At 29.4% G+C, this 13,977-nt stretch overlaps 2 protein-coding genes and 1 non-coding gene across 3 annotated transcripts; 1 reads left to right on the forward strand and 2 right to left on the reverse strand.

Annotated features, from left to right (window-relative positions):
- Nucleotides 1-721: 721 nt before the first annotated feature.
- LOC105786298 (NDR1/HIN1-like protein 3) lies at nt 722-1,694 on the forward strand. The gene has a single exon (XM_012612676.2). The coding sequence runs from the start codon at nt 805-807 to the stop codon at nt 1,483-1,485; it is 681 nt and encodes a 226-aa protein (XP_012468130.1). The 5' UTR covers nt 722-804; the 3' UTR covers nt 1,486-1,694.
- A 768-nt stretch (nt 1,695-2,462) lies between these two features.
- TRNAM-CAU (transfer RNA methionine (anticodon CAU)) lies at nt 2,463-2,534 on the reverse strand. The gene has a single exon. It is a non-coding gene; the product is annotated as a tRNA-Met (tRNA).
- A 9,306-nt stretch (nt 2,535-11,840) lies between these two features.
- LOC105786300 (probable aspartyl protease At4g16563) lies at nt 11,841-13,400 on the reverse strand. Its single transcript, XM_012612677.2, has one exon. It carries the CDS (start codon nt 13,327-13,329, stop codon nt 11,923-11,925), a length of 1,407 nt encoding a protein of 468 aa, XP_012468131.1. The 5' UTR covers nt 13,330-13,400; the 3' UTR covers nt 11,841-11,922.
- Nucleotides 13,401-13,977: the final 577 nt, after the last annotated feature.

Genomic DNA, 13,977 nt, shown 5'->3' on the forward strand with positions numbered 1-13,977 from the left:
TTCTTAGTTGAAATGATAAACACCTAGAACATTATAGTGTTTTGAATCCAAAATTTCAATTTGAGTTTGATTTTATTTTCTAACGTGGTACCTATGTTATTTTTGTCCAATATAATATCTATATTTGAAAAACCTATATATTTTGGTACCCAAAAGTAATCGTGTTAACTTTTTAGTGCTTAATTCAGGTTTTAGGATTAAGTTGATAAAATTTATAATTAGCTAATAATTAATATTAGCAATTAACTTTCACAAAATTAACTCTAAAACCTGAATTAAATCACATTAATTGGACTATATTTGACAAATCAAAAGTAAAATTAAAAAATTCATAATTAACGCTAAATTTATTCTATTAATAAAATTATAAAAAAATTTAAATTAATAATATTCACAGTTATCAAAATATATAATTTTGTCAAATACAAATATCAAATTATATAAGAAAAACACAGATTTGACATTAGAAAAAAAATGTAAAACTTAAGTACAGACACTAAGTACAAATATAATACTTTAAAAGTATAATTATAAGATAAGAAAATAATAAGGCGGCAAAAAGAAAATAAGAAAATAATATGAATGAAGACAAGCTGCTAGGTACATTTCCACCATATGGAGAAGAAAATGCCCAAAGCAACCGCGTTAATTTGACGACGTACGCGGCCACCACCTCACTAATTCCCTATATATATACGCTTCTTTTTCTTCTTCTCCATCCTATCTTATTCTTTCATTAATTCATTCTCCAAACCAAACAAATTCCCTCTATTGTTGGGTTGTTGTCCTTGTTTTTCTTTTTCCATGTCTGACAAACAAGCTCACCTTAATGGTGCCTACTACGGCCCTTCAATCCCACCACCTACAAGAACCTACCACCGTCCCGGCCGTGGCTCCGGCTGTGGCTGTGGCTGCTGTCTTCTCAAATGCCTCTTCAACATCATCATCACCGCCATCGTCATCATCGGCCTAGCCGTTTTCATCTTTTGGCTCATCTTCCGTCCCAACAAGGTCAAGTTCCATGTCACCGACGTCCAACTCACCCAATTCAACCTCACTTCCAACAACACTTTGCATTACAACCTTGCTCTTAACATGACAATACGTAATCCCAACCGTAGGATCGGCATATACTACGATCGTATCGAGGCTCGAGCCTACTACGAGGATCAAAGATTCGATACCGAAACGTTGACCCCGTTTTATCAAGGACATAAGAACACTAGTTACTTAAACCCTGTTTTCGTAGGGCAGCAATTTGTTAGACTTGGTGCTGATGAGACATCGGAGTTTAATGAAGACAGGGTTAATGGGGTTTATGATATCGATGTGAAGTTGTATTTGAGGATTAGGTTTAAGCTTGGGAGGGTGAAAACTGGTAGGTTTAAGCCTAGAATTTCATGTGATTTGAAGGTTCCTTTGAACACTGGGAATGGTAGCTTCGGTGGTACGTTTAAAACCACTAGATGTGATTTGGATTTCTAGTATGAATCTGATTCATGCTTTGGTCCAGGCTGTGATTCTATCTTCATTCAGGGATGTATACATTTTGTTCTTGTTTTTGCTATAGGTATGTGAATATATGTTGATTTTTGGCGATGGACCCTGTTTTATTATTATTATTATGTATTTGAGTATTTTTGTGTTCTTGGGTTAGGTTTGTTGAATAAATAATAATGATTCTTTTTTAGTAACGTTGGTTTTGGTTTTCCTGTTTGATTATGACATTCAATTTTGTATTGGTTAAGGGATGTTTATTTCTTCCAATTTAAGAATACAAGTAGATGATCATTTCAACTATTGTAAATGTCTAATGGCGTTCGTAATCAAAGCATATGGTATTAGAAAATAAATGTGGGGTTATAATTGAAAACAGTTGTGCAGAGAAGGAAATTATGCCTTGCTTCATTGCTACAAATCAAGTAAGTTTTGTTACTCATAAATATAACCCACAACATATCATTAGATCTCCAGAAAATGTATGATCGTTCTTGTTAAAACTTCATTTAAGACTCTTTCAATCAAAAGTTGGCTTACCATCATAAGAGTTTGACCCATTTCGGGGAATCTATCAAGGGATCCACTACTTGTTCTTGCTATGGAACATATGGGGCATAGTATAAGTAGAGCAGTGAGAGATAAGGTATATAAGAGTCGATTGTGTTGTTAAGGAACAGGCTCCAATTTCACCTTTATTATTATTTTTTTGTGAATGATGTTCTTTTTCAGTAATTGTTAATTGGGTAATTCTTATTTCCTTATATTATTTATTCATTTTTAATTGAATAGCTTCTATTTTTAGTTGTTAAAAAAGAAAGAAATTGAGTAAAAAAAAAAAGAGGAACCATTGCTGTCGGCCCAAAACACATAGCCCACATGTCACGACATAGCAATAGAAAACCATTGTACTTGCACTCGGCCCAAACAACCACATCAACCAAAAACGAAAATTATAAAATAATTATCAGAGCCAGGTTTCGATCCTGGGACCTGTGGGTTATGGGCCCACCACGCTTCCGCTGCGCCACTCTGATTAGTTGTTGATTAAGTGAAATAAATTCCATATTTCAAGCTGGAATTAAAATAGAAAATGGTTTGGAGCATGAGAATGAATTAGGGGTGTTCATTCGGTTAACCGACCGGTTAACCGACCCGAAATTACTATAACCGAATTAACCGACCTTCCAAAAATTTTAACCGTTAACCGAACCGATTTTTTTTAAAAAAAATTTAACCGAACCAAAATTTTTTCGGTTAATAAGGTCGGTTAACCGAATTAACCGAAAATTATGTATTTTTTATTTTTGGTTAAAAATTACCCGAATTACCCGAATTACCCGAATTACCCGAATTAACCGAATTAACCGAATTAACCGAATTACCGAAAAATACCCGAATTACCCGAATTTTTTTATTTTTTATTTTTAAAATTTAAAAAATTTATAAATTATTAAAGTAAATTGGGTTTTAGACTTTAGTAAATTGGGTTGTCTTTTAGTTTTAGTTTTATTGGATTGGGTAATTGGGTAAACTTTAGTTTTAGTTTTATTGGGTTGGGTAATTGAGTTTGGGTTGGGTTGGATAATTTTATTTATTAATTTTTTCGGTTAACCGAAAATTTTCGGTTAACCGACCGGTTTCGAACCGAATTAACCGTTAACGAAAAATCATAAAAAATTAACCGACCCCGATCGAAAAAATTCGTTAACCGACCGATTAACCGAATTCGGTCGGTTAACCGAATTTTTTCGGTTTTACCCGAATTATGCACACCCCTAGAATGAATCCCATATCAAGTAGTACCCCCATTTCGATAATTAATCAAAACACAAAAGTTTAGGTTCCATTCCTTTTATTTTATATAAATTTTGATCCCTACTAAGCTTTTTTACATTAATAATATAAAATACCAAATTTCAAAAGGGTAAATTGCTTCATAGGCCCTTTTATTTATTTTCTTTTATTTCCTTCAACACCAAAATGGAGAGGCCTATTACGATACTGTCTAAAAAGTTTTTCTACTAAAAATTATATTTGTAAAAAACTGATTTCAACTGGAAAAATTTCATTTATTTTTCAATTTTTTTCAAATTATTTTATTCCAATTGAATAATTTTTCAAAACTAATTTTACAAAAAAAATTATTTGAACAATTTTTTTGTAAAATAAATAAAATTTATTTTCAGTTGAATAAACTTTTTACAAAATACTTTTAGTAAAATAAATATTTTGGACTAATTGGTAAGAGGTCTCTCTATTTTTTGTGTTGAAGGGAAATAAAAAGAAATAATAAACAAGAAGGGCTTATGAAGCAATTTACGCTTTTGAACTTTGGTGCCGCATGAGATCGCACCCTTAAAAGCTTTTCAATCAAAATAGAAAATTTACATATTAACTCCCTAAATATTTTAGGCCATCACATTTCAGTTCGGTGTCGCCGATTGTTCAGGCGGCACCAAATATTCACGATACATTTTACCTAATTTCATTAATATGTATTTATTTATTTATTTATTATTATTAATGTAAAAAAGCCTATATCAATGCATTTGGTTTGTAATGCCAAGAATGTGATTTACCCATAGAGACATAATTTTGGATTTAATTAATGTTAGATTGTTATATGCTTTGCATGAAACGATTTCGTTGTTTATTGTATGTAATGTTTTTTTTCGTTGCTTGTTGAGTTTGAATTTATTGAATGATGAATTGTATCTATGAAGTTTATTGATGATTATTTCATTTAATTGATTAAGTACTCTAAATTATACTTGTTAAAAAACAATACAGAATTGAGCCTTTAATCGAATATAAGCAATCAATTAAATCTTTAAAAAACCAACTTTAGTGTGTTGATGGAGTTTTAGGGCCAGTTCTTCATTTCTTTTGAAAAGTGCTTTTGAAAAGTGCTTTTGAAAAGTGCTGCGGAAAAGTGCTTCTGAGAAGTGCTTTTGAAAAATTTGAGTGTTTGGTATTGGTGTCAAAAAGTGCTTTTGAAGAATAAAATGTCCATTTTAGATATGATATTATAAAGTAACAAATATGTATTTAAATAATGTTAAAATTAGTTAATATTATGATATTTTAGTAAAAATATAAAAAATAATTTATTATAACTTATTGTTAATATTTATATATATAATATTAATTTTAAATATTTCTAAGTAATTAATATTAATTAATTATTTAATTTAATTAGAATATATAAACTATATTTAAATATTTAAATATAAAAATTAAATATTTTAATTAGATATTGACACAATTGTATTATTATAAAATTATTTTTATTTTTAATTAATGCTTTTAACACATTTGTATTATTTTATTTTAAAATGTATTTGGATATATAACTCATATTGTATATTAACATAACATAGAAAACATAAACCTAACAAATTAAAATATTACATATATTTGGATTAAAGTTTTAAAAGGGATAATATTTATATACCAAATATAAATACTAAAAATTTTACAATAGCATTTACAATTTAAAGTGAATTCATTAAACTAGAAGTTATAGCATCTCTTGTTAATTCCATTTCAAAACCATTTGAATTGTTTTATTCACCGTCATCATCACCATCATCATCGTCGTCGTTATCATCATCACTTTCTCGACCATGCGCATTTTCTGAATCAATAATATTCTCATATACCCAGTTAATATCTTCGTATTCCATAAAATATGCATCATTTCGACCGACATATTTTCGGATAAAATTGTGTATCGTCATTGTAGCAACAACAATCATCATTTTCTTTTCAAAACTATAACTTGGCATATCCCTTAAAATGACCCATTTTTTTCAAAACACCAAAAGTTCGTTCAATCACACTACGTAATGATGAATGTGAATGATTGAATTCTCTAATCTTTTTTTTTTTAAAAACAATAAAAAATGATACATTAGGATGTTCTTTTAACCTTATAAATTAAAAAAAAATTTATACTCGATAATATTAGCATTTTATTTTTATGTTGTAACCATCCTCACATCACATTTGAATTTTGATATTAGAAGAAGCTCCTTAACTGACGATTGACAAACACACTACGATCGATTGCATCAAAACTTCTTCAAGGACTGTGAGGGATAGGAGAGCCTCCTATATAGTCCAGACATACTTGTGCTACTTTCCTTGTGAGATATGTAAGCTTTCCAGGCATCAACTCCAAAGTAACTGTGCCTAATGTATTTGTAAATGTAATTCAAAATACCCAGAGGAATAACATAAGACCTGCAAAGTAATTATTGTTGGCAATTTATTTGGGCATATAAGCCTCATTATCATCAAATTGTGCTATGATTATAACGGTAATATAATTCACGTCATAAAAAGAATGAGCCACAGGTGTAATTAACTTCATAGTTGTCTCAATGCTGTCCAGAAAACCAGATCAACGGTACAAAACTCAAAGATGTCCACTCATCTAAGAGAAAAACAATGAATTGAGAGTTGAAAGATGTATGCAATGACATCTAAAAGGGAGCAAGAGGATGATAGAATAAGAAAAGACACCATTTTTCAACCATAAGGTTAGTCTCTTCTCTTTTGCTTAGTGCTTTAACTTTTTAATTTATTTGGGTGAAAATTTAAATTAGATAATAGAATAAGAAACTAGAGTACATAATTTCTACATAAAGAAACTAGAAATGTCTTATGTTATAGACTGTTCTAATTGCATGTTATAACTAGTATTGTAAGAGTATGATATGACAATGCAAAAATGTAATAAAAAATAGTAAAGCATTAATGGTAACGAAGACTAGAGGTTGTTTATGCAGTACATCATCGGCCTTGATGAAATTATCACCTTACAATTTTTTGTAACATTGTAAGTTTTACAGCCAAGGTTCTAATAGAAATCACCTAATATGAGGGACATTTAGAATTAGCCTTTTGAAATTTGTGTAATTCTCCATGTCAATTTCTAGAATTCTTTGAGCAGTGAAATAAGAATTCCATTCCTTAAGAAAAGATAATTCCTTAATCTTGAGAAAAAAAAAGTCTGACCACTAATTATATAATTGTTTTAATGATAATTCAAATTGTTTTGTTTCTAATAGTTGAACTTGAAGTTTATCAATCACATTAATAACAAATTCTTTAGCATTCATTAATGAGTGTATGTATTTATCATCACAAACATGCATAATTCGTGCAATGAGGGTCGGTTCTGCAGGTTTTGTGTGCCAAAGTTATGCACTTGGAACTATCATCAACTAACATCAAAAAACTATGGCCTGATAAACCAGACAGGGCTATATCCCCTGGTGTTCTCAACTTACAAATCTAATTTTAAGAGGGCTAGATAGTCAATTAGTTTTCCGATTGAGGAGAATACAATGCAGACTTTGAGTGTTGTTAAGTAACAACACCATGAAGAGTTCAGGGTAAATGAAGCAAGAGGGTACAACAAGCTTGAAAGGGTAACTCAAAGTCTATGGAATTTGAGCCAGTAGCACATATGGTATACGAGCATAAATGTCAAAGCTGCACATATCCTAGAGGAAGCAAAAATGCCGGGTAAACTGTTAAAAATAGCCATAGTTGAAATCATTTGTCTCAAGAAATACCAGCTTAAGTATCAACAGCTTGAAACTCTTAATAAGATCATAGATGAGCAGAGGAAATTAAGAAGCTGCTACCCTACGCATAATATGCCTGTTTAGGACATTTATTCCAGTTTTTCCATAAACACATTCCTCAACCATATACTATCATAACAAAATCTAATTCACAGATGAGGCAGATAAATGGTCATAAACTCACATATTTGAAGCAATATATGTCCAACCTAGGTATCATCCCTAAGAGTATTTTATAACAATGAAGCAAAAGAGGCACAAAAGCCAGAATTTTCCCTCTTTTTTTTTCTGTTGGAAGAGTTTACCTGTGGAAGAGGAACTAAAAAACAACTAAAAACAAAGCATAATGAATAAATAAAGAGAAGAAGAAGAAAAGAAACTCACCTGCGGAAGAGGAACAAAGAACAGGAAAGAGCTTTGAAAGCGAAAATGTAAAAAAAAGGGGTATACAACTCCAAAGAACCAGCAGCAGAGGAAAGAACGTTTAACTAGGTTAAAAAGGTCAATTATCAGCCAAAAGCACTTCAAGCTAAAGAAAAGCACTTCAAGCTAAAGAAAAGGAGAAATTTTTAACTTCTTCGTTTGGAGAAAAAGACTTCTCTGATGGAGAAATTTTTTCTGAAATGGAGGTTGTTCTTCCTTCCTTTTAAGAGAAAAGGACTTTTTATTGCAAAAGTCCTAAAAAGCAAAGGAGAACGAGGCCTTAGTTCAGTTGACATCGGCCTTGTTGTCAGTATAAAAGGTTGAGGAGGGTCGATACTATGGATAGTTCTAAGCATTGTATCAAAAAACAATGATTAAGAATTGTGATGCTATAATCATACGAAAGGAAGTAAATAAATAAATAAAGCAACTTCAATGTAAGCCCTTGACCGTCGCCACATTCACCACGTGGCATGTCAAGATTTTGTCACGTGGCGAAAATTGGTAAATTCTCTTTAAATTAAAAAAAACATAAAAATATTAAAAATATATATAAAAGCTAAAAAAAAATTAAAATTTTTAGAATTTTTAAAAATTATAAAAATATAAAAATTATTAAAAATAATAAAAAATTATTTAAGAATTATGAAAGCATAACAAACTATAAAAATATTTAAAAACTATAAAAGCTATTAAAAATTACAAAATATTATAATGCATTATAAAAATATAAAATATTTAGTAAATTAAAAAAAAATTAAAGACAAATATAAAACCCAAAGTTTTTCTACATAGATGTTATATCTAATATTTTGATTGAATTAGGATAACTTAGGTATGTGACAAAAAATCTGTGATCAAGACATAAAAATATTGGCTGCAAGGTGTCGATCCCAATGCAGTTTGGAAGAAGCCTCTTGGAAAGTATCAAAGTTTTCATCTCAGTTTGGTCTTCTATTATGTTGGCATTAAACCAAATGTTGCTATAACCGGTAAGCAGAGACCTGTTAATTGGTTATTCGGACTGGTTTGAAGTTCTACTTGAAAAATGGGAGAGTTTGAAAAAAATATAGACCTAAAAAATAGGCTTCAGCAAAAAAATAAAGTTTAATTAGAAAATGGGTCGAGCCTAAAATAAGATTTTTTGGCCCGGACCCAGCCCAAATTTGTAAAAAGAAAAAAAGTCTACTGTTTTCTTGTTGTTTTTTTTATTGTTTTCTCACTGTTTTACTATCATTTACTATTATGTTGCTACTATTTTGTTGTTATTGTTTGAATATTGAACAACTCTTATTTTATTGTTAATTTTACTATATTTTAGAGACATTTGCTTGTTAAGTTCCACCTATATTAGTGCTATATAAGTATAATTTAAAAAAAATATTTTTAATTTTTCGGGAAACATTTATTTTAATGTTTTTAGTGTTTTTGATGTATAATATTTTTTTTAAAATTATATAAAAAAATTTAATACGGCCAGGTCGAGCTCAAGTTTTAACATTTTTATTTAAGTTGGGTTTGAACAAAATTTTAAGCCCATTTTTGGGGCAAAGCTCGGGCCTATCAAACATGCCTAAAAATTTATCAAGGCCCGACCCCACAATACGAAAGCGTTTATGGGTCAAATCAAGTTAAGTTTAGAATTTAAATTAAGCGTTAAATTTGTTTTATAATTTTTTAATAAAATTTTGTGATTTTTAATATTTTTTAAACATTTTAATAATTTTATAGTTTCAAAAATATATATTTTTTAATTTTATAGTATGTTACGTTTTTCATTTCTATTAATTTTATAATATACATTGCAATTTTATAATTTTTTATGAATTTTAAACATTTAAAAAGAATTTATAAGTTTTCTCCACATGGCATAATCCTAACATACCACTTGGTAAACATAATGACCATTAAGGGCTTACTTAAAAATTAATTTTTCTAAAACTTAATTAATGTTTATATTCGATTAAAGAGTGAATTAGATGTTGTTTTTATTGAGAATTCAATTAATTATTGATTATTTTACAAAGACTTTTATTATATTAAACCTAGATTTTAATTGGGTGGGCAATTTTATTGTTCAGAGATATCTTGGTGGTTAAGTTTATTAATAGGTAAAACATATATAATATTTCTTAGCTATTAAGAAACTTGTAGTGGGGAGTCCTTCTGTATCTTGGATTAATGAAATGTTTATCAACTTTTAAAAAACACATATAATTTAATTAGAATTTTATATTATACAATCTTCAATCAAAATTTAAAATAATTAAATTTTATTATTTTATAATTAAAAATAAAAAAAGTCAAAGCAAACATTATAAAAAATAGTATAATTTTCTTTATATAAAATTTATATTGCAAATAGATTTTAAAACGATTTTCTTTAAACTCGAAGATAAGTGAATATTTTTGAAATTATGAGAGGTAAATATCTTTTATATTTATATTAATATTTAAATAATATGTAAATAAAATCAAGTAATTAAAATTATGAAAAATTAATTTAAATTAATATTAGATTCTTTTGTTTATTATCAAGTTTAAATCCATTTAAGTAACAAATTTTTAATGAAATTGATTTTGTTAATTCTTTTTGGTACACGGTTTTTCTAAAACTCAATAATTTTATTAATAATAAAAATATTTACATTATATTCAATAAAAATATTTTAATGTACATATACTACTTAATTATTTGCTCATGTTTTATTCCTAATATTTCTCTATTATCCCATATTTTACGTATATAATTTATTATAGATTAATACAGATGATGGTTCAAATTTAAATTCGATTACTTAAAAATTATACTATTATCTCAACTTTGGACTAATATAATTAACATAAAAATTATCCTTTTGAAGGGAATATAAAATTATTTTAATAATTTAATTTTTGAAAAATGTAGTGAAGGGTATATTCTAATTTTTTTTACTAAAATTATAACTTACAAGTATATCAACAATTATTATTTTTTAAAATAATTTTATTATAGGTTTTGATCACAATACTTAGAATTACCTATAGTCCCTCCCTAACTCATAAATGGGAAGATAATGCGCTTCAGCATACCCAAACCCACATCCTCTTGCATTGACAATGATACTCATGCTAATTGAACTAAAACTTAATCGACAACAATTACTATTAGGATAATTAGTTTAACAAACTAGCTCAACTCAAATTAATGCATTCCACATATGATTTTCAAGACGTCATACTTGAATTTTAATGCTTAAGATTTTTTTTATATAAATTAATTAAGTAAAATATTGATTTGAAATTTTTGAATTTAAAAAAAAAAAAAGTCATAAAACGAATATGAAAGATAGGGGGAAAAAAGTGAATAAAGAGAAAGGAAAAGGCAAAGGCAAAGGAATGCTTAGTTAGGAAGAAATTAGGAACAGCCAGGAATTGCAATTGCTAAAGCAATAAAAAAACATCCCAATTAAACAGCTAGAAAGCAATGAGTTGATTGAACTTCCAAAGAAAAGCATTCCATTCCCTCCTTTTTGTTACTACTATTTAAAAGAATTACTATTATTTCTAATAAAAAAATCATTATTAATCATAATATAAATTGAAATTCTTTTTAATTATACCACATCGAAAATTTTTATATAAAATTATATTTAAAAGATATGTGAAAGTTAATGAGATTCTATTGAAATGATAAAACTGAGATTTTAAAGTCTTAAATTCAAATCGCATCGAGTGAGAAGTTCTTTTTCTAGATTTATTTTTGGGTTTAAATTGTTTTTATAAATTTTATATAAAAATGCAAAAGCACACTCATACTTGATTTGTATAGAGTGATAGTTAAAGCTCGTGTCAAACACGGGTCCAATCGGTATGACTATTATCTCCCACCTTTAATATTGTATAATATTACTTTTTAAAAAGATCGTTTAACATTTTCTCTAGTTAAATTGTGTCTATTTAACTTATAACACCACTTTAGTCAAGGAGCTAATAATAATATAAATACTAATAAGTGTTGATGCAGGAAGACAATATTTTAGATTTAAATTTCAAAAAAGACGTTGCTAGAAGTACAATCATAAATAGTTTTCATTTTTTTTTGGTGAATTACAATACCAGGGCAAAACCCGAATAACAAATGCGACTAACGCAACTCAAACTTTTCATTATTATAAATCATTATTATATCGGTTTCCTTATTTAATTTTATATAGAAATAGTGTGAAAAGTTAATTAAACGTTAACTTAATAAAATAATAATATTATTTATATAAAATAAATTATATTATTATTTAAAAATATTTTTAATATAAAATAAATAAAATCACACATTTAAACTTCTTTTAAACAAACTTTTATTTCATTATAAAATATACTGTTTAACATAATTTAATACAAATACTTTAAGAAAACTTGCATTTCATGCACAGTTTCGTTTAGCAAACCCAAACCTATTATTTGCCAAATCAAATTCAATATAATAATTTTGCTGCTGAAAGTTTCCTAATATTATCGCCGGACCGCTACGGGCACCTTCACCGACGCCTTTATCAGTAACAATCATCAAACAAACGACATTATCATCACCGACGATTGAGAAATAATTAGCCAAAGGCAACCCCATTTTGGCTCCTCCATTGAAATAAAAACTCATTTCAGGGACGTCCATTAATCTATGGCCTGAAACATTGAAACATGGAGCTAACCCTGAAATGTTTTCAACTTCACGAGCTCTGCTATAGTTTCCCATTTGTTTCTCAAACTCCTTCGATACCAACTCAAAAACAGGTCTCTCCATGAAAGTGAATGTTGACCCTGAATCGACAATGGCGCCTCCGTTACCGTCCGGTCCTGGGACAAAAGTACTGTTCGGAACTTTGACCTGCTTGTTGCCGACAAGGATTTTACGTATGGTTACGTAGTAGAACTCATGGAAAGCTGGGTTGGGGTTCTTGTAAAACGGTGTGTAGCCAAGACCTGGGATCTTGGTATCATTTGAACCCGACCCGGTTTCTAACAACATGTTGCTGCTGACTTTGGTGTCATCGAACCGGCGGGAAACGAGGCAGTAAGAGAATTTGTTGAGGTGTAATTGGGATGGTAAAGATTCAGGGCTCCGACCAAACCCGACTATTCCAGCGGGTTGCCGGTTGGAAACAATGGAGCACCCGACAAGGAAATCTTGGAAAGTTTTGTGAGGAGGAAAGACAAGGTTTTCTAGTAATAAAAGTCCACCGGTGGAACCTAAACCGTATTGAATTAAGTAAGGAGGGCAAGTTTGGTTACAGTTTTTCGATGTTGGACCATCACAGTCTTGGCAACGAGACTCAACATTGGGACCAAACAGCCAATTGCACTTTGGGTTTCGACAACCTACGAGCTTACCGGAAGACGAAAGTTTTGGCGAAAAAGTAGGGATTTTTGATGGATCGACATTAGGGAAAGCACATTGGGAACAAAGGTAACGAGAGGTGCAAGGGAACCAAGAGAGACTGCTACCAGTGTCCATGATGAAAGAAAGGGTTTGCGGCGGAGTTCCGAAGCTGAGAGAGACAGTATAGCCGCCATAACCGTGAGGAAAAAGTGGAGTCTTGAGAAGAGAAGATGTAATGTTGGTTTTGGGGTTGTGGTGTTTGAGGTGATGGGCTCTGGCGACTGAAGAAGTGGCCAAGTTGTTGAGAATTTGGTAAGGGTCGGAGGAGGAAGAGTGGTGGTGGTGTGAAGGAGACAGGGAGACTTTGATGGTGTCGGAAGTCGCGGCGAATGGAAATGTGGCGGAGATGATAAGAAACGAGACGAAGGAGAAGAAAGGAAGAGAAGAATCCATTTTCTTTGCTTTTGATCGTGTTTGTTTACAGATAAAAGAAGACAATAGCAATGGTGGACACCTGGAAAGGAATCTTGTTCAATTTAGGGTTAAGTATAAATGCTAAATCCATCTGTTAACAAATCTAGTAATCTAATAAAAAAAAAATCTAATTTACATTGATATCAACTGTTCAAGTAAATCATGTAAATTAAAAATTAATAAAATGATTTTATTTCAATTTTTTCGTTTACATTAACCTATATTATTATAAAATTATAAATTAAAGATGTTCATGGATCAAGCAGAACCATAGCTTGATTCTAAAAAAATTCAAGCTTACTAAGATCCACAAATTATCTTAAGAGCTATAGTTAATAAAAGTTGTAAGATGCATAACTAAATCTTTTCAGTTATAATAAATATATAATAATTGATTTATATTGCAATATTGTACCATTACCTAAATTATGATCCCAACTTCTTTGATTTATAAAATGTTATTTATTTAAAATATTATTTGCATGAAAAATATGTACAATGTGTGAAAATTATATATAATGCAGAAAACATGGACATGAGTTACATCACAAAGGTATATTAAATATGGGATGAGTTGAGACATTACATATACCAAATTCAAAGAAATAACTCGAATACAACAAAAAT

The sequence above is a fragment of the Gossypium raimondii genome, chromosome 1, assembly GCF_025698545.1.
Source record: "Gossypium raimondii isolate GPD5lz chromosome 1, ASM2569854v1, whole genome shotgun sequence".
NCBI lineage: Eukaryota > Viridiplantae > Streptophyta > Magnoliopsida > Malvales > Malvaceae > Gossypium > Gossypium raimondii.